The following is a 22,652-nucleotide window of genomic DNA, read 5'->3' on the forward strand; positions in this document are numbered from 1 at the left end:
AAGAAGCTTTGTTGTGTGTGTGTGTTGTGTGTGATGTTCAGTGTTAGTGGGTGTGTTGACTGAACAACTAGTCAAACGATATCTGCTTTTGTTTGTGGCACCAAAGTATTATAGTGCACTACGAAAAAAACAGGGATGTAATTGATGCATATTTTATTATGTAAATAAAATAAAATATAATAATTTGGATTTTTTTTTAATAATATTACTCATGATGTTTTATTATAAAGTATATAATGTATAATAATATAATGAATCTATTATAAAATATAACTTTATCTATATAGTATTATATTAGATATAATTACTAATAGATATATATAGATATCTTGATATAGATCGATTACATTCACAAATGATCTTAAACAAAAAAACAAAAAAACAAAACAATCTAATATACCGCAAAAATCTAATCCACTGTATTATATAATTTCATTGAACTAATAGTAATTGAGCATTAATTGATAGATGATTAACAACAACTAATACATTTAGAACTTTGTAAATTTGTCAAATTAAAGAACAACTTTTTGGCCAACTCTATATATAGCAGGACAACATCAACATTCTGTGTCCTCCTTTAAACATGAAAATGTGTATTGAGAGTCTTAAAGGGTTGTTGCGTGCGTTATTCACCCTTTGTCATCACTTTTAAATTTCTGAGGGAGTCTTGTGATGTCTGTCTTCCCGGTTCTCCGTCATTCTTAATAACTGTTTCATGTGGGTTGTGTGGCATCTTTCACTGGCACGCTAGTTAAGTATTAGGGTCCCTTTTGCTAGCCCCCTGTCTGGTAGTTAGATAGCAGCTGTGTGAGTGGAATTGTTTTCAGGGAAAGTGTAGAGAAGCTTGTCCTTTCATTTTGGAGGAGGGACAGCTGGTCATCTGGTCACTCACATTAACATCTATTATTACAGAGGACTCTTAAAACAGACACACGCACGTAACACAAAAACACATACTTGGAACAGCCACATTTGGCAATTGATGACTAAAGAAGCCCCTCTCTGCAAGATTTGATGTACTCAGAGGAAAAAAGATAGCAGAATAAGGCTTTACCAATATGGTGCATCCAGTGTGAAACTTGTGCTTTCATGGCTAGGTTCTGAATGCTGGCTGTTATATGATATGTGAATAGGAAGTTTAGTGATAGTGGGTTAAACCATTATAGGTCAGTGATGACCAACACCAAATCTATATGACTAAGTAGCTTCTAAAATCTGATAGGAAACATGTCACCCCCAAAATAGAAAAGAAATATTCTACATAAAGAATATGAAGCCCGTTTTAGGACCAGTAGTTATTAGTTATAATTAAATAGAAGGCCGGGATTTTTTTTTTTTTTTTTTTTTTTTAAATGGGACGTTTAGAATAATGAAGCACATTTTTCCTCCCCAAAAATTACTAGTAATGCCCTGTTGTTGTGTTTTTTTTTTTTTTGTTTTTTTTTTTGTGTATTTAATATACTTGCTATATATCATTAATGTATATGTTTTTTTAATGTTTTGATATAACAAGTAATATTTTATTATACTTATGTCAGTGCCAATTTATGATATAAAAAGGAGATTTTTATATATATTTATGTTTAGTATACATTTTGCATTTCCGCATGGTACCAAAAAAATGGCTCTTTGTAACTTTTATTTATTTATTTTTTTTTAAATTAAGGTAATACATTCTGTACTACCATGGTTCATAAAATGCAGAATATATCACTAATTCTTCACATTGTATTAATGATTCTGAATATTTATTTTATTTATAAACATTATGGAGAGAAGAATTAGAGAAATGTACTTAATTATGAATATTCACATTTCAGAAAGGTTTAATTTTACTTTAAGTAAAATAAATGTTTTATAAATGTATATCTTATTCTTTTATTTTTATTTAAGTTTTATTTGTTTATTTTGTGACATTCATCCACTTACATTAACACGTTTGTTAATCTACTAATCGAACCCATTTTTAATAAAATCCCCCCCCCCTCCTCCAATAAATTGGCCTGAGCACTGTTAGGTCTGTGAATGAAAAACTGTTGCGTGTGAACAGGAATCTCACTAGTCCAGTCTTTAAGGTTGAATAAAGAGGCGACAGTCATTTAGTCTCTCTCTCTGTCTCTCTCTGATTAGGAGCAAGTGTTAGCATGTGTGTGTGTGTGTGTGTGGATCGATAGCGGTCCGGCTGGCCAGCGCTGGGCTTCTGCTTTGCTTTTCTTCCCACAGCCTCAATTAATCCAGTTTCAGAGGCCCATTGGTGAACGACCAGAATACCAATGACCCATTTTAGAGCCTGAACCACACCATATACAACACACCACACACACACATTGAGTAAAGCTGCTGTGTGTGTGTGTGTGTGTGTGTGTGTGTGTGTGTGTGTGTGTGTATGTGTTTGTTTTATGTGAGAATGAGCGACAGATAGAAAGAGTTAAACTGAATAACTGTCCAGTATCAGGACCTGCAGCTGTAATTGTACTGTGTTTGTTTGTCTATATTTGTGTATGTATGTTTAGAGGCCACTGAAATCATGTGAATAAAGTGGCTTTGGGTTATATCACACACACACACACATGCTGTGGCCTCAGGGCCGTGTTAAGTGCGTGTGTAAATAAGACTTTTATAAACTGACTCCATTAGTAGAGCCGCAGGGACTGAGAGATCAGAGTGTCAGCAGCACACTGACAGCACAGATTATAATACACTAGATCTGAAATATCTGTAGATATGTATCTGTCTGTCTGTAGAACTTCTATATACTGTATGTCTGTTCATATATATCGGCCTTTCTGTGGTTCTGTCTATCTAGCAATGGTTCTGTCTGTCTGTCTATCTATCTATTAAGGTTAATCTATCTATCGTTCTGTCTATCCATTGTTATTTCTAGCTATCTGTCTCTCTGTCTTTCTGTCTGTCTATCGTTCTATTTGTCTACGTTCTGTCTGTCTGTCGTTTCTATCTATCGTTTATTTCTATCTTATCTGTTGTTCTATCTATCGATCTTTATCTATTTAAAATATCTAGCAATGGTTTTGTCTGTACCTGTCTGTCTGTCTGTCTGTCTATCTGGTCTGTCTCTTCTATCGATCTATCTATCGATCTATCTGTCTGTCTGTCCTGTCTGTCTAATCGTTCGTCTATCCATTGTTATTTCTATCTATCTGTCTCTCTGTCTTTCTGTCTGTCTGTCTATCGTTCTATTTGTCTAGCGTTCTGTCTGTCTGTCGTTCTATCTATCGTTATTTCTATCTATCTGTTGTTCTATCTATCTATCTTTATCTATTTAAATATCTAGCAATGGTTTTTTGTCTGTCTGTCGTTTCTCATTTTTTTTTTTGTCTATTATTTTGTATTGTCTGTTCTGTCTATTTTTCTATCTATCTATCTATCTATCTGTCTTGCTGTCGGTCTTCTGTCTGTCTGTCTTCTGTCGTCTGTCTGTCTGTTCTGTCTGTCTGTCTTGTGTCATTCTGTCAATCATTCTATCATTCTATCTATCATTCTATCTATCTGTTGTTCTATCATTCTATCTGTCTATCATCTATCGATTTATCTATCATCTATTGTTCTATATTTTTCTATCTATCTATCTTTCTATCATCTGGCTATCTATCAATCTATCGTTCGTTCTATCTTTCTATCATTCTATCGTTCGATCTATCTATCGTTCTATCTATCGTTCTATCTATCTATCTATCTATCTATCTATCGTTCTATCTATCTATCTATCTATCTATCTATCTATCATTCTATCAATCAATCTATCTATCTATCTATCTATCTATCATCTATTAGTCTATCGTTCTATCTATCTATCTTTTCTATCTATCTGTCGTTCTATCTGTCGTTCTGTCTGTAATGTAACATTTTGTGTGTGTGTGTGTGTGTGTGCTGATTATCAGATGTAATACCGTCTCCAGTTGGTTAGCAGTGGCTCTGACGGCTCTTGTGTCTCATGCTGTCATGGCTAAATGGTGGCCATTGTGTGTGTGTGAGAGTGTGTGAGACAGAGAGTTTGTGGGAGTAAAAGAGGGGCCTCCTGGTGGGACGGGGGTATGTGTGCTTCTCGGTGCTAAATGGGGTCCCGGTGTGTGAGGGGTGTGTGCTAAACGGTTCATTGTTGTATAATAGGCTGTGTAAATGGGAGGCAGATGGCAGTGTATCAGGCACGTGGGTCCCCCTCAGTGAGAGAGGGAACGAGAGACAGACAGGAAGGAGGTACAAGGGCGCTGAGGTCGGACAGGGTCGTGTCTGCACTGTCAGTGGACCCGCGTGTGGTGGGTTCACTAGTGTTTCCAGTCTGTGACGTTACCACGGTTACTGGACAGCAGGAATTCTCCCACAGCGCTATGGAAAGGTTCATTAGTACAGTTCAATTCAATTCAAGTTTTTGTAATAGCGCTTTTTACGATACAAATCATTGCAAAGCAACTTTACAGAAAATTAAGTTTCTACAATATTTAGTAGTAGCTTATCAGTGCTGACTGTCAGTTTATGTACATATGGCAGAAATGTTTGGAAAAATCAATAAAAGATGTAAACAGACGATTAACACTATTAACAGCAATTATGCAATCAAACTTATAGCAAAATGTGGTAGTTCATCTCTATTATTACTCTAGCTCACTCTGGGTTACTTGCATCATTATACTTTTTAACACATCCATTTAGAGTTTTAGCAGTGGGGTTTTATTTTTGCATTTTAAAATCAGCGGTTCCTTTCTGAGATGTTTGGTCAAAAAAAAAGTGTACCATTCGTGTGAAAATAAACCGGTTTCACCCTGTTGCACATCACCCGTAGAGGTCAGCTATTATCCTTAGTTTACATATCACTGAGAACTGTTCTGCTTTTCATTCCATTAGAAACGGTCATTAGAAAGCAAGACAGTTTTTTATTTAGAGAATGTTTGGAAAATTGTGTCATTAGCAACATTAGCAAGCCATTTAGAAAAAAAAAAATCATTATGAGGATTATTTGTTTGGTTTTTTTAATGTCATTTATTTGTTTGTTTTCTATTTTTTTTTTTCTTTTCTTTTGTACTTTTTTATTAATTTTTTCACCATGAAGATTATTTATTTATTTTATTCATCCATCCATTTATCTATTCATTTTTAGTTGTTTACTTTTTATTTGTTTGTTTTTATTTTATATTTTGTTTTGATTTCTTTCATTTTTGTTTTGTTTTTTACTGTAAAGACTTTGATATTTGTTTGTTTGGTTAACTAGCATTTGTTTTGTTTGATTTCTATTTTTTATTTATTTTTTTATTTCCTCAATGTTATTTGTTTTTACCATGAAGACTATTTGTTTGTTTTTGTTAATTTTTTAATGTTTTATTTTTTATTTTCATTTTATTTTATATTTTGTTTTTTATTTCCTTTGTTTGTTTGTTTTATTTAATTTTGTTTATTTTTACCATGAAGATTAATTGTTTTAATTTCAATTATCATTTTTTTTTTTTATATTTTATAGTTTTTTCCGCTTTTAGTTTTTATATTTCTTTTGATTCTTTTCCATTTTTAGTTTTCTTTGATTTTTTTTTATTAGTGGTTCATTTTTATATAGTTTTTGCATTTAATTTTTATTTTTTTGTTTTGTTATTTATTTTTATATATTCACACATCATGTTTCATTGATTTATTTTACCTTTGTTCTTTGCAATGAAAATATCTGATTTGCATTAAGCACTCAACTTCTAATATCAGTGGCTTTATCTACTAGCAGAAGATGCTTGTGTTTTATTGCACATATAGCAACTCCATTGTGCAGTAACATCATGTTCTTTCGAATATAGCACAACGTCTTTTAGCTTATTGTTTAAAGTACATGAAATGCATTGTGTTTTGCTTTCTTTCAGGTATGCTACATTTTTGCAGATCCCAATGAAAGTTAGCATTGCTTGTGTACCCCTATAGCTTACAGTTGCAACTTGTGTACTGCAAACAGTCTTTTTGCATAAACATGTCTCCTAAATGATTACATGTAAAAAGTAAAGCATACCTTAGTTTTCACTATTAATGTGAAACAACGAAGCAAAATGAATCACCAACCGAAATCACAGTTTCTATTTTCATAATCATTTCTCTATTGATGTGAAATGGCCTTTAATGCTGCATCATAGATATCACACATTTAAGTGCCTTGGATCTTTTATTAAAATCATAATATTTTCTCAGTGTGCTTTTTGTTTTACTCCATCTCCACTGAAGTTGATCTAGTCCTCTGCACTCTTATTTAGTGCACTCCCCCACACTTGTCTGCTCCCTGTCTGGTGAGAGGCTACCGGTCGAGTCTGTGAGTGACAGGAGTGTGTCCCTTGGCCCCTAATAGCTTCTTAATCAGACCAAATAATAGACTGCCATGCCCTGTTCACCACACACACGCACACACACACACCACACACACCACACCCACACACCTCCCCCTTCACTCTCCAGTGCTCACATATGTGGTATGGCCCCATAATTATGCACTTTTTTAAATATATTTATTTAATGAATGTATTTATTCCACATAATTATTCACATCCTTTTTTACATACTTACTCATTTGTTATTAACAGTTGGAAACACATATTTGTTTTGGAAAGTATCTTACACAAACAATAATTTATTTTATTACACAGTATATTTTATAAACCTATATTTTTTATATAATATGTAAACCTATGCATGCATTATTTTATTATATTATAATTATATTATATTAATCTTATATTATATTATATTATTTTATATTATATTTAATAGTTCTGGCATATGGAGTAGAATTTACCTACACTATTAAAAAAGTGTGTGTCTATCTCTCTCTCTCTCCTCTCTCTCTCTCTCTCTCTCAGTTCTATATATGTGTGTTTGTGTGTGTCTCTCTCTCTCTTTCTCTGTGTTTGTGTGTCGCTCTCTCTCTTCTTTCTCTCTATATATCTATATATATATATATGTGTGTGTGTGTGTCCTCTCTCTCTTGTTCTTTCTGTTGTGTGTGTGGGTGTCTCTCTCTCTATATATAAATATATATAAAGATGTGTGTGTGTGTGTGTGGTGTGTGTGGTGTGTGTCTCTCTCTCTCACTCTCTCTCTCTCTCTCTCCATATAGGTGTGTGTGTGTTGTATTATATATGTATTTATTTTAAAAAATCTGAGTCTCATCAATATTTGTTTTCATCAATGTCTCATCAATCTTTTTTATTTGACATTGATTCAAAAATGATAAATATCAGGATATGTTGTAAATCTTTAATATATTACCACTAACTGCTGTTGGGCTATATATCATTATCACCTTCTTTTTCAGATAAATTAGTCATTAATTCCTCTACAAACACTGCAAATATATAGATTGTGGCAGGCACCTTTCATTCATTCTCAAATTAAGTTTATAAAAATCTCATTCACAGTTCATGTAATTTCAAGTTCGTTGGTTACGTCTTTTTTGTCTTTTAAAGAGCCATTTTTGGGAGAATATAAACTGATGAATTGTGCACAATAAGATTAAGGGTATTGGTTAAGTAAATTGTGTCCATTTCAAAATAATTGTATTGTTTTTAATGTTTATATTTTAAATCAGATATTTTAAGTCAATCCTGAATCCATTTTCTATCTAAAACAAATTTTAAAACCTTACTGTATGTTTTAAAATGTCTCTTTTATACTATTTCAACTTGTTAGTCGCCATAAAAATGGCCAAGGAAGCCAAAAAGCTAACCAACCAATCCATTTTTGTGTGTGTATTTCCAGGTTTGCAGGTAAGACGGTGAGTTTCTGGATGTCTGGTCCTGGTGTCGGTGGCCCTGAAGGATCCTGACGCTGTGATCACCATTAACACAGAGAAACACAGTGATGGCCTCTATGCTCCTGCGACAGTTTTAAAACATCCCTGACCAACAGCGGCCCCTAAAACACAATCAGATCTCACGTATCACCTGTTCACATGTTCAGTCACGGACAAATGCTGTATTCAAATATCGCTCGCTCTGGGTTATAGTGACACTTGGGAGGATTTGTGGGGGGGGGGGGGGGGGGTGTTTTGAGAAGATGACAGAAAGATGGCTTCATATCTGTTCTCCTTTCAAGAGACTTTATACCCATAAATAAGTCTCTGCTTTCATTACGAGCGCATCAATGTTCTCTGCTAATCTGTGAGATTCGACTGCATTCAGAAAGGCTTTTCAAGCTCAGTGCTGACAGTTTTTATTTGTTATGATTTCATTTCGATAAATTTCCCAGATGACATGATGCTGACTAGTATGTGCTGCTTTTCTGCTCTTTGTGTGACCAAAACATGCAAAGTTTCAATCCTATGTGAAGTGCCTTTCTTAAAATGATTGTTCCTGACAGAAGTTATATTTGCTTAGAATTACAGTGATTAAAATCATATATGGAAACTGAGAAGTAGTTTGGTTTTCTCATTTGCATCATATTTGCTGATGTGTGTATGGGTGTTTGAGAGTGTTTGAGCATGTACTGTACATCCAGAGATTTGCAGTACATTTGCCCATTAAGTGAGAGAAATTGTAGTTTATGGCCAGTATGAGGCTTTTCTCTGTCAAGCAAGAAGCCGCATCTTTATGGAGCATTATGGCACTTGTTGTTTATCACACAGAGCTGATATGATGTGCGGATGACGGTTTTATGTGCGAGAGAGAATTCTGCAGCATCTCCTTCCATCACTGGAGGCTGTTAAGATGTCAGTGTGCCGTTAAGATGCACTCGCAGAGAAAACACTCATCATGCGCTCACCTCGCGTGCACTTAGCTGCTTCATCTCAGCCTGCTTTTATCTCTGGAATTATGGTGACGATGGCATAATGATTACACTGTCGATATAATGCATGATGATCACTAAGCTATGAAGTAATAATTACCCAATAAGGTATGAGATGCTGCGCTGGATGTAAAAGTAATTATAGGTAAAGGGTGTTGATGAAAAACAGTATATACAGCCTCTTCAGCACATTAGGGAAAATAAATAAGATGTATGTATGTGTGTGTGTCATTCATATATATATATATATATATATATATATATTTATATATATGTGTGTGTGTGTGTGTGTGTGTGTGTGTGTGTGTGTATATATATATATATATAATACTATAGTTTTTATTTACATTTCTTATATATATTATATATTTTGAATTGGCTTTTTAGTTTTTGTATTTTCTGTTTTTCTTCTTCAGTTTTTTTGTTGAAAAAAATTTTTTGGGGGGGGGGGGGGGGTTTGCCTTTTTTCGTTTTTTTTTTTTTTTTTTTTTTTTTTATAAAAATATAATCTTTTTATTATATTTTTATTTCAGTTTCAGTTATTTTAGTACACCAGGGGAAACTAATGAAATTTAAATTACATTTTTTAAATATATTTAAATATATATATATATATAAATTTTTATTTCAAGTAATGAATTATTATTGTTTTTATGGTTTTAGTTTTAATTTTAGTTATAATAACCCTGATCTCCAAGGACTGACTTTCTTTCGTTATTTATTTTTATATTATTTATTTTAAATAAATATAAATCATTTTTATCAATTATTTTATACATATTTATTTGCTAACCTTTTTCTAATCATTTTCTTATTTCTTGGGAATATTGTTTAACTGAATTAACTAAATTAAGTTATACTTTTTTTCTGTGTACTCAGTTTTAATTTTTATGCTACTTTTGTGCTTTAGAAAATCCCAATAATTTATAACATTTATTTAAAAAATTAATAATAATAATAATAATAAATGCCAGTTTGTGAATGGCATCACCAGGAAGTGACATCATATTTGGTGTCAATGGATTTAGCAATAGATTTGATGAATTCTGTGATGTTTTGTGATATTAGTTAGTTTGTCTCTCCTTACAACATTCCATCCTCTTACAGGAAATCTTAAAATTAAATAAGAACATTAAAAGGTAGTACTTGTGTCAGACATACTAAAATAATTGACCTATTGGCTTTGTTGTTTTTTTATGTAATTGTGCATTGACCAATCAGCAGCCAGGACTAGAACCCTTTTAGTTAATAAAATCAAGAGAATTACAGTCCATCAGCAACATGCAACTCCACTCTTAATGACAATTAAAAGCTGTTCAAATAAAGCCAAGTGTGAGACTGGAGCCTCTTCACTCAGAGTAATGTTAGGCCTTCGAGACGGTGCTGTAATTTTAGTTCAAAATGAGTTTATCACAGCATTCTGACAAAACGCATGGCACGCCGCGTTTTTCCTCAATTAAACTAGATTTATTGAGGTTAGAAATGGATAAAATCTGAGGATTTAAAGGCATTCGGCTGGTGCCTCTGTAATTATTTTGAAACTCTGTTGCGACGTGATTCGACTCCAATTAGGGCAATGTAAACACTGCGCTTTCAATTAAACCTGGAGATGTTGCAGGCTGCTCGGGTGGCGTGGTGGTTGTATGTGTGGTGCCGTAGTCTGCAACTGACAGTGTGAATATTCTTTGTGGGTTTTGTGATGCCGGCCTGCTTTTTAATATGTAACGGGGTATAAAAACCACTCAATGATTCAGAATTTCCCATTCTCTGGAAATTTCAAAGTCACTTTAAAGACTCTTCCTAAAAAATGCTGGGTTGTTTCAAACCATCTCTAGGTCCAATATGGACTAACCCAACTTTTGTGTATGTAAAAAATGTAATGGTAACATTTAACCCAGCAGCTGGTTTGGTCCATATTTGACCCAAAGTTATGCTGAAACATCCCAGCATTTTTTAGAGTGACGATGCATGAATTTTTTAAATGTATAGCTTTAAATTAAATTAAGAATTAATTATTTTCATTAAGTATGCATTTAAACTGATAAAAAAAACGGCAGTTACAAAATATTAAGCGTTTTCAATATTGATAATAAAATAAATAAACTAAATAATAAGAAAAGGGACCATGTGAAACTGAAAATTCAGCTTTGCGTCACAGGGAATAAATTACATATTAAAATCTATTCAAACAGAAAACAGTTATTTTAAATTGTAAATTATTTTCACAACATTACTGGTTTTAACTGCCATTTTATACGAAAATAACTGCTGCCTTGGCAACCATAAGAGTGACTTATTTAAAACATTTTTACTGACCCAACAAAATCAACAAGTAGCTCAAACTTTTAACTCTAGATTATAGCTGTTTCTGTACTTTAGCTTTTATTTTGGATGCATTGACCCGTCAGCATCTAGAAATATAACTATAATTAGAATAAAATTAACAATTTATTTATAAGTAATAATATTAAAGCAAAAAGTTAGTTTACAGGTTTGCACCAAATAAACTAGTTCTCCAAAAACGATAATAGTTAAATTTACTGGTACACTGTTCTAGGCTAAATAAAATAAAAAATAAAAAACGCTATTGGCGGAAAATACTATTGCAAAACTTTTCATTTTCAATTCAATGTGTTACTTGAATTTTTTTTTTTTTTTTTTTTTTTTTTTTATTATTGACCTTTCACCGGGAGTTTGATTGACAAGTGATCTGACCAATCAGAACACCAAATCTGCCAGACAGGAAAGCAAATTAACGTACGGTGGACTTGAAAAATGGTGTGTTATTGACATCTTTCTTCTGCGGGTTAAATAAACCTTCTGATGTTCATTCATGATTATTTCATATTATAACTAGTAAAGAGGAAGAAGTGATCACTTCACGTGCCACTTGAGATGAGAAGCTACAGTCTGTCATGACACATCCAAGAGCCACAAAACTATATTTATTATTTGAATGTCTTAAAAAAAAAGACAAAATTTAACACTGAGACTTTGTTTCATACCTTGAGTAACCAGCTTTGTCTTGTCTGTCGGCGTGTTGTCAGACATTCCTCTGCTCTGCGATGTATTTTATGTATGAGTATGATAGCCAGCATGAATCGTCGGACTTCGGAACAGTAACAAAGGGCGACAGCTTTTTGCAAAGGGTTACTTGTGAAAAATTTACTATCAACTTTCTGACGTAAAAATCTAATATTCCGTGGCAACTCATTAAAAATGTCATAATAAATTGAGAAAGATTTTGAAAGAATTGTTTAAAAGAACTCAAACTAATATATAATGCTTTTAAAATAGCAATAACTCTGTAATTCTCTATTCGGAAGAAGCTGATTATCGTTAGTATATTTTGTAACTTTGTAAGGGACAGATCTCAGATTCAACGTGAGCTCTAGCCTATAGTCACAGTCTCAACACTAATTATGACTTTCTCCCTCAGTTGACTTTTAATTGTTAGCCTTCTTATTCCCATGAAAAAGATGTGTAGAATTGGACTGCTGCAGAGACAACGGGGGTTTCCTGAGAGAGAATGCAATGTAAAGCATTCATGCACACTTTCTCTCAGACACTTTGAACAACACTCCGTGGTTCTCTCTTGTCTCTCTCTCTGTTGTTCTGACAGCTTGATTTCATGGTCTCTCGGTGGGCAGCTCTCAGGGCAACATGATGGGCTTGCTTAATCTGAGCTTTTCATGCTGTCTGTCAGGGCCAGAGGAGGAGGAACACGAGTGTGTGTGTTGTGTGGTAGCTTTTGAAAGCGGCTGTCTGACCCGACCATGGGGGAGCAGCTCTATTAGACAGAAATCTTATCAAGCGTGTCTCCGATCTGCTGACAGCGTCACAAACACACACCACAGTGCTGACATGCTCTGATAAAACTGCCGTTTTCTCTTTTCTCTTTCCCCCTCCGCTTCATCTCTCCATTCTTGCACTTGTTTTGAATCATCTACATTTTTACCGCTTCATTCCTATCAGGCTTTACTGAAGCATTCTGCATGTCCATGAGGTTATACGAGCACAGACTGATGTCATGCGTTCTATATGATACTGCTCGACGTGTTCGAGTGAGCAAGCTGAATATATAATCCATTACAGGCCTTATAATGCACATTTCACAAATTAAATTATTATTCTTTATATTGTTATTTATTATTATACTTATTATACTGGCTACACAACTGTATAATATAATATAATATAATAGATATATAATATAATATAGTATATAATATAATATAATATAATATAATATATATATAATATAATATATATATATATATAATGATTATAAGATATACGTAATATAGCATGTGAAAATGTTTTGATATTGTTTTATAGCTTTAATATATAGCAAAAATAAAGCACTTTATGATGCTTTTCACGATACTGGAAACAATTTTAAGTTTAAATGACAGAACAGTGTTTTAGCATCATTAATATACTATTATAGTTTTGTGAGGTTATTAATAGAATGCGAAAATTTGTTGTTAATACATTTTCTGTTTTCATTTTTAATTTGAGTTAGTTTTAGTAATTTTGTTTGTGTGTGTTCCTTAATTATTATTTTTTTAATGTCTACATAGTTTTATTCATTTGTATGTATTAGTTTTATTTTATTTAGTTGGTAGTTATTTGAAGTGCTTTAAGAACAACTAAACACATGAAGAATGTTGCTCTTGGCAATAAAGAATGAAATACGTGTAATGTTTTATATATATATATATTAGTATATATATAATATATATATATATATATCTATTATATATATTATTAATATATTTAATTGTTTAGTTATGTATATTGTTATGTAACCATGTATGTATCTTTTAAGTTACAAAAATGATTTTTTTTTTTTTGTTTTTGTCAGTGCTTATCCCGTTAAGAATAAAACCTGACGAAAGGCCACATGAAACGTTCTAACAAAATATCTCCTTTTGTGTTTAATTAATAAATACGTTAATTTGTGTTTGAAATGACACTGTAAATGATATAGCAATTATCCATTTTAGGTGAATTACTTTGATCAAAAGGTAAGAATTCTAATGCATTATTCCGTTTTTAAAAATAAGAAATTTGAGAAAGCGTTCTTTAAAGTATCTTTTTGTGTGTATCCTACAGAAGAAAGTCATCCAAAGTTTTAAACAACATGAAGGTGAGTAAAAGTTACACAATGTAATTTTTTTTTGGGTGACTCTGACTTTTTAGAAAAATTCCATATGTTCATGTTATGTGTAACACCATATAAAGTCAAAAGAACCGACTGCCAATCTCTTGTATATGGTCATCCCGGTTAGTTTAGCAGCACAAAATTTGAGCCACAGCGTTTCTTAAAAACGGAACTGGAGTGACTGCGGTTCAGTAGAAAATCTTGGAAAAGCTGCGGTAAAATCCCGTGCGTCTGTTAGCGTGGGGCCCCTGGGGAGTTTCGAGCTACTGAAATAAACTACGTGCTCTGGTGGTGCATCAGATAATTGTAACAAAATAACACAAGAAACAATAAAAACAAAAAGGAAAGCAGGGGCTCTCTTGTCTGATTAATTTGTGTGGTTAAAACTGCCACACGCGTTTACAAAATGAATCTGTTGTGCTTCTAACAAAGACACTTAATAGCGGCTGAAGTGCTGGGGAGGGACGCGGACTTTTGACCTTTGTTTTCAGTCATTTCTTTATGCCTGATGTTTCAGTAAAAATATTGACTGCTTGATGTAAAGAATCACACTGTGTTTTTGCATCCAGGAGTTCTACAATATAATTTGCGTGTCTGAATTCTGAAACTTCCGAAAAAATTGGTCTTAAAAGTCTGCTCACGAGGTTCAAATCGAACACCAACTGTCAGGTTTGTTTTGACATTTTATGCTAAATCAATATTTATGTTTGGGTAAAAAAAAAAAAAAAAAAAAAAATTTAAAGAAAGTCAAGCTGGTACCTTGAATATGAATATTATGACGGGGAAAATGATTATCATTGTAATTAGCGATTTAACATAATCTGTCTAAATATACAGTAGACAACAATCACCTCCAAAAATCCTTATAAATTTGTAGGTTATAAATGAATAACCTCCAGCATGCAGTTATTTTTGACATTTTCACATAGTGCCCAGATTTCTAAAAACATTGCTCTTTGCTTTGTTTGTTTTTAAATGAAATATCTTATGACTTGTTCTAAGAAATATTAACTTAAAATAATAAACTTACGATAAACCAAAAAAATGGCATCAGTTTGCAACAAAGCTTGACGTGTCCCGTCTATACAGCAGTGCTTTTAGTGCTCAAATTTTGCAAGCTTTGCGAAGATGCTTGTTTAGTAGTCTTAATTTTATTGTGTATTGACATAAGTAATTTAATGGGGTAATTTAATGATTCTAAGTAATTTATATGTGATTACTTGTCTGTATAATGTTTTAACAGTTCTCTATGCATCAACTTAGCGCCACTTCTTTTTAATGTGCCTTTGCATTTTATATTATCGATCATTAAGGTTTTTACAGTGAGAATTATTACTTTTTTTTAGCAAAAACTTTAAATGATGAGGCCTATGTGATTTTTTTCACCAAAATATGAAGCAGCACAACTGTGTTTTCCAACATTATATAAGAAGAAGAAAATCAGCAAATTAGAATGATTTTCAGCAGGATTCATGTGACACTGAAGACTGGAGTAATGACGCTGAAATTCAGAAGTTGCATCACAAAACATAAAATTATATTTGAAAATATATTGAACCTAAAACCTACTTCTTTACAATTGTAATAATATTTCACAGTTTTTACTGATTTTACTGTATTTTTTGATCAAATAAGCGCAGTCTTAGTGAGGCATAAGAAGAGTTCGGAAGAAGAAAAAAAAAAACGTTAAAAATCTTACCAACTCCAAACATTTGAATGGCAATGTGTAGACTTCTAACTCTGTATATATTGCTTTTGCTTTTGTTTTTAAGTAAAGTTTCCTGTACATGCATATATGTGTTATACAAGGAACTTCCAAAACAAATAGTCTATTTAAAGTAGATATTGCTATGTAAAGTGGTGAGGCCTAAGCATCTCTCTGTGAGCCTAATGGAAAACATTTACACTAACCTGCGGCTTTATTATCGCATCTACATCTTTAACAGACAACAATAACACTCTTGTTTTCGTTTATCTGCTTTCATGCATCTCATTTAACATCCAATTTACGTAGTTACGACACATTTAAACAAGTCGACAGCATAAATTCCAGCAGTAACCTATACATTCCTCTTGTGATTACGACTCGTCGTGTGGTGTGTGTACAAAAAGTATATTGCAGAGGCCAGAGGGAAGTGAATGGAGAGTAATGGATGGTTTGCTGTGAGTGAGTGTCTCAGGCTCACCAAATATACAATTTTTCTCTCTTCAAAATAACAATCACTCTGTGTCTCTGAGGAGCCCCGCGGCGCAGTAATTGATATGATTAGCCGTAAGTGGCTGCTTCACAGCTATGTTATGTCTTTTTATTGTAATTAGATTTTTTTGGTCGTCTTTGAGGAGCTGAACTTAAACTACTGCATGTTCTCCCTCTGAAGTATTCAATCAGACGCTCATTAGACGAGAAAGACAGATTCATCTTTTCTGATTTTCAACTGATTTTTCTCCCCTCCCCCGCTCTCTCCGTCTTTCTCTCTTCCTCATCTTCTGTCTTGTTTTCCCTTTCTTTTTCCTTCGTTCACATAGATGATTCGTCTGTGGATTGAAACAGCAAATCGTAATTCATCCGCCTGTGGTCATTACAGGCTGTTTGAAGTAATAACGGAACGAAAAAATGGGTTTTTTTGAACACACACTGGATGCCAAATGCTTTCCTCTCAACATCTACTCACCTTTAATTCTGTTTTTCTGCAACAATTAATTTGCTAATTCACAGCTTAAATGTGTCATTTTTTCAGATACATTTTCACTTGATGGAAATGCAAGACTAGTTCCCTGTTTCCAAACAGGTTTCCTGACAATTCCCACTGTCTGCTAAGTCTTTGGTATTTAAGAGAATTTATGAATTTTGATCAAGGGTCCAAAGGTCACCATTAAACGTATATGTGGTTTTAAAAATTTTGCTAAATAGAAAAAATGCCTCTATTTGGCCTCCTTGAGCAAGACTATAAGTTTGCTGTAGAAGGATGGTCATTGTATTAAATGGATAATAATAAAATCTGTCATCATTTACTGAGCTTGTGTCGTCTTAAACCTCTATGACTTTCCTTTTCAGCGAAACACAAAAGGTTATTTTTAAAGGGATGTTGACCTTTCAATTGTATTTCATATTTTCTTTTTGTGGGTCATTCACGCTAGAATGAACATAATACAGGTGTTTGTAAAAACATGAGTTGAGTAAATGACAGAATTGTTTCTTTTACACGCAAGTTTTGCACATGCAAGCACTACTTTTTTAAGGTAAATATGTAGTTTAATCAAAGAAACATAGTAATATTAACACAAAAACACAGGTGATAACTTCACACCAGAATAGGCATCTGACTGCAACTGTGTATGGTTCATCTCCATCTGATTTAATAGCAAGAAAAAGAGCTGTTATAGCACATTATGAATGTTTAATGAATTCCAATATGTTTATCCCTTTTCTAGTTTTAGAGGCCCCCACCGAACCCCCCCACCAAAAAAATCACGCTCATCATTCACAGGCTTGTCTAAGATTCAATCATCTCAAGGCGAGCCTGAATCTGCTCTGAGCTGCTCAGTAAAGGAGGGAGTTTGTGTAATTGGCTGGATAATGGGTTTTATAGAATGGTGTTTTTTCATAAAGAGGGTGTTTTTCATTTCATATTAAACGTCTCATTGAAAAGCCGCCGTACCTTTCATTGTGCCGACCAAGTTAAGGTTTAAGTACCCTCCTTTGCAGGTGTTTTTCCTGAATTCTGGATAACCACCACACACACACACACATTTGTTGCCTTTGATTGGGTGTTTTGCGCAGTAAAAGCTGTAGATGTCCTGTTTGAGTTGCCTCAGTGTGATAAGGCTATAGTGTCTTAATTAAGCCCCGATTGCTCAGTGAAAAGCCTCAAGTGTCTGAACTCAGGGCCTAAAACAAAAACAAACACTCAGTGCATTAACATGTCTTGTTTGAAAAATTGGAAATAGAACAACAAAATCCAGTGTAGTTGAATCACCCAATGCTGCATATTCAGTTTGGGTTAAATGCAAGGATATATATACATATAAATTTTTTTTTTTTATTGGGGGGGGTTATTTGACTCTCAACTACTGTGTGCAATCAAATAACTTGTAGAGCACCATGTAAGTAGTACATACTATGTTAAAATTAATGAAATTAATTTGAACCCCAGAAATTATAAAAAATATTTATAATTTGTTTATTCTAGACTTATATATTTATTTTATATTTATTAGTATCTGCATAAAACATATATATATAATATATATATATATATATATATAGATTATATAAATATTATATATAATATATATATATATAAGGTATATTATCAAGTGCATATTGGCTAATTATGTCTCATGAAATAATAGGTAAATATATATATGTATGTGTGGGTGTGCGTAATACATTTAATAAAGAACAGAAAGATTAATTCACAATATAATTAATGTCGTCACTATTATTTTAACATTAATATCTATTAATAAAATTAAATGTAATTTATACATATATAGAACATTATTTAATGTCTCAAAGAGTGGGTATTAACATTTGATAATCGCTACATAAAATATATTTGCAGTCATATTTGCATCACAACACACACAACACACACACACACACCACACACACAGCACACACGACACATATATATATAACGGATCATATATAATTTCAACAACTGTTTACATTAAAATAATAGTGAATATAATTAATTCTTTTTATTGCTTTTTATATTCTTTTTTTTCAGTTTATATATCCCTTTATTATAATAACTATATAACATATATTTTACTTTTTGCATAAACTAATTAGTGATTAAAGTCTTCAGCTACTAGTACTTGCATGCACAAATCCATGCGTAGATTCAGTTAATATGAATGAAGGAGATGTGACGGAGGGGGCCGGGCCCCGAGTTTTGACTGGTCTATTCAGGCCATAGTCTTACTCTATAAAAGCTCGGCCTAAATCCACCTCCAGACACAGGGGGGCAGAGGTTAAAAAGCCAATGAGGAGCACACAAATCTTTTTTCCCAAAGTGACCCCCACCCTATTACTCACCCCTCCATTAAAACACGCAATGCAACTCCTCTCCACGTCTTTAAACGCTCATAAAAAAGGCAACCACCCCCACCCTCCTTTAATAACACCGAAGAACGCTTTCCTCTCTTCCCATCCTTCCTACCGCTTTTTACATTAAAATTCCCCCCTGATACTTCCTCCTTGAAGAGAAGAAAAGCAAACTTCCTTGCCGGGAAAGGCCCCTGGGAATTGCCCCCATTTTTGGTTTTTTTTTTTAGTCCTCGGGTTTTTGTGCTTTTGTTTTTAATGAATTCGCTCCTTTTTTTACCAAACCACTCCCAAACCCGCCCCCATCAACCCTCCAAAACTCCCAAAAGAAAAGCTTCATGGGTAAGAAATCCTTACTTAAATGAAATGTTTTTAAAATGAGATATGCCGGCCGACCAAACTGCATCGCCGCTTCAATCTAATAAAAAAGGGTTTGGGCCAAAAAAAATGTCCCTAAGACAGCCTACGAGTGCCATTTGAAAGATTTAAAGCAAGCTCGATAATAGAGGAACCCTGCCCCCAACACACACACACATTATTCCCCCCAGTTCCATATTTGATGCGAAATCAATTGTTTTTTTAAAGATGAAGAAAAAGAAAATCATGATTTTTGCCAAAATAGAGTGTATTTAGCCCTATACCGGCGCATGTCCTGATTGGTCTCTTAAAAAAGTCCAGTCCTTTCCCTTCTTAGTCACAAGAAAATGCATTAAAAGCAAATTCGTGAGCAGGTGCGAGTCGCGGCCGCCAAAGCTAGGTGAAATTCGGTGAACAACAGGAGAGAATGTTGGAAATGATATCCTCTGCACCCGCTTTACAAACCAGGCCGGCCCCTCCTCACAATATTATTACAAATTGGCTATTTGTATTGAGACTCTTCAGGGGCCGAGGCACCGGGCACATATTCCCTCGGGATGGAGGGTCTTTATGAGGGGTCTTTTTAGCACTGTGTGGGGATGATGGGATGAGAAACAGAGAGAAGGGGGCGGTTACGGTGGAGAAAGGGTATTATGTCACGGCCCGAGGGTCTTGGCAGTGTCATTAATGCCACCCTCCCTTTTCCTGACTCTCTCAGGGGCCCCAGCGCACTCTCATCAGAATGCTAATTTACCATTTAAGAATCTCCCCCGTGCGCCCCCCTTCTCAATGGACTTTCCACAAGGAGAAAAGACAAAACGCCGCGCCAACTTGGCTGCACAGATGCGGAGCATCACCAGGCGTTGGGTGCCACTCCTCACCCATGTGCATTCAACCCCCAATTAATTAACCCACAGGGCTCCAAGCGAGCATGTAAACCCCTCCCACGGTGAGGCTCTTTTTAAATCGCATCTCATTTCTCATTTGGCTGCTCTGGTCACTTTTTGTTAAGAGAGGGGACCTTTTTTTCACCCGTGCACTTCCCTCCCCTTAAGTCAAGATTTATAGCTCTGCTCTAAAAACTGGTGAGCTGACTACATATGGAAGCGTTTTCAGATTGTGTGTTTTTCCGACAAATTAAAATGCAACACCACGTTTATCCTTTACAGAAAGGGAAATCCCACACTGAAAAAAATCAGTTAGTAGTATTTACTTTGAGAAACAATATAATAGTATTTACTTTGATTAAGCTCAGAAATTGCTGGTAAATTTTATAAATAAATTACAGCAAGTAACAATTATAACAACAAAATCTCTCTCTCTCTCTCTCTCTCTCTCTCTATATATATATATATATATACACACACATTATATCTATATATACATTATACATTATAAAATATACATGCATTATACATAATATATACATTATACATGATATACAGTATCAGGGGCGTGCACAGGGGGAGGTTGCTCAGGTTGCCCGGGGCAACTGCTTATATGCCCTCTTTCGACTCACATTGCCCTTCGAGAGGTGGAAAAAAAATAAATAAAAAAAATCGTACAATGGATGCAGAATTTCACGTAGGCCTAGATAAAAAAAATAAATAAATAAAAAAAATCGCAAAGCCTCATTCACTTCCATATTCGGGCACCGATCCGAAAGAGTGAGCCTTCTACATGAGCGGCCTGGAAGGAGATTGTCCCGCGGTTGTCGGGTGAGACGACTCAACGTTGTCGGAAAAGTAATAGGTAAGGTTATAATCGTTAGCAACGAAACGAACGAAAAAACGAAAACTAGTTGGGGAAAAAAAAAATTGTTAACTGAAATAAAAATAAAACGAGGCATTACAAAAAAAGCGATAACTAACCAAACTGTAATGTGTGTTTGGCAAAACTAACTAAATAAAATAAAATTATAGATTAAATGTCTTTAGGTTTTCGTCTGTGTCAATGTCCTTTCAGTAGATCCAGCGTTCAGTTGCATTTCATTTTCCCTGCGGCCTCTCCACTCAAACTCACGCGTCTCTCGTCCACATAACGTTACCGCGCGCGCACAGCCCTCCGCTCCCGTGCACAAAACCGCGTCTCCATGAGAAACGAGTGTTTGGAAGCAAGTTCCTTGAAAGGTTGGTATCTTCGTTGAAAACCAGTTACACAATCACACATTAAAAGAAAGTGGTATAAATTATTTTAATTTCTGAATATAATTTTTGTCAGTGTGTTTAATGGTCGACCCCGAGAATCGATTGCTACTTTAGAAAGTTAACCTAGACGCAAGTTTGAGGTAAAATGCACTTGGGTTGTCGATGTCAAAACACTATTTAAAGCTGTGTGATTCAAAGTACGAATAATTGACGACGGTGGCCTTTGAATTATTGAGAGAAAATAATGCAACACCGTGATGTGTGGTGATTCGTCACGCGACTTCGAATCGGAGTCAATTATTCCGCGTATCGCACCGTTTACCACACCTCAAGACATCGATCAGATGAGATATTTAAAGGGATTCGTTCGTTTTTGGTACTTAATACGCTATTGTGGGTAGGAATCTCTCTCAAAATGCCCCGCCCGCGCGGGGAAGGGGGGGGACGGGGGGGGGGGGCAGGGTCCGCCCGGCGCCGCAGGGGGGGGAGGGAAGGGGGGGGAGACACAGGCAGAAACCCCGCAGAAAACCCGAACAAAAAGGGGGGGGGGGAGAGAGGGGCGACCCACCCAGCGATGTTCGTCCGGACGCACCCGACCCAGGAAAAAAAAAAGAAACAAAAAAAAAAAAAAACAAAAAAAAAAACAAAAAAACAAAAAAAAAAAAAAAAAGCGAGACAAGGGGGGGGGGAATAGGGAAAAAAAAAAAAGGGGATGTTGTTGTGTTTATTGGTCCTGTAATTTCCGTTTAGTACAGTTTCTATGCGAAAGTGATATGGAACTGTAATGTGCGGTCAAGAGCTACCTGGAACTACGTTCATATGCTTTTCCCAGAAAATAATGTCACGCCTCAGAACGTTCGTCAGCCAATCAGATTCAAGCATTCCAACGGCCCGTAGTATAAATGATAAATAATGTTATGTCATTTTTTACTCTTACACTGAATGTTAGCTCCTTCATTCAGATAGTAGGCTATTATAGGGTAAATTTAGTATAGTATACAGCTGTGGAATTTGTATAAGGGTGCTAATTCCTGTATAGAAAATTATTGCTTGACTAAAGTAAAGCCCTCTCTCTCTTTCTCCCTTACATGCACACTCACTCATGCACCACACCCCACGTCACACACACACCCAAAAAATTATACTTGTATTTGAGTTTTATTTT

The 22,652-nt window shown here is 34.5% G+C and overlaps 1 protein-coding gene across 1 annotated transcript in view; it reads left to right on the forward strand.

The window, feature by feature from the left end:
- LOC109065251 (AP-3 complex subunit beta-1-like) overlaps positions 1-22,652 on the forward strand; it is a 97,757-nt gene that overhangs the window by 58,418 nt on the left and 16,687 nt on the right. Inside the window, exon 27 of the mRNA XM_042747805.1 lies at positions 4,132-4,277. Coding sequence (XP_042603739.1) covers positions 4,132-4,277 — 146 coding nt within the window. The remainder of the gene's footprint in view (positions 1-4,131; positions 4,278-22,652) is intronic.

This window comes from Cyprinus carpio, chromosome B21, assembly GCF_018340385.1.
Source record: "Cyprinus carpio isolate SPL01 chromosome B21, ASM1834038v1, whole genome shotgun sequence".
NCBI lineage: Eukaryota > Metazoa > Chordata > Actinopteri > Cypriniformes > Cyprinidae > Cyprinus > Cyprinus carpio.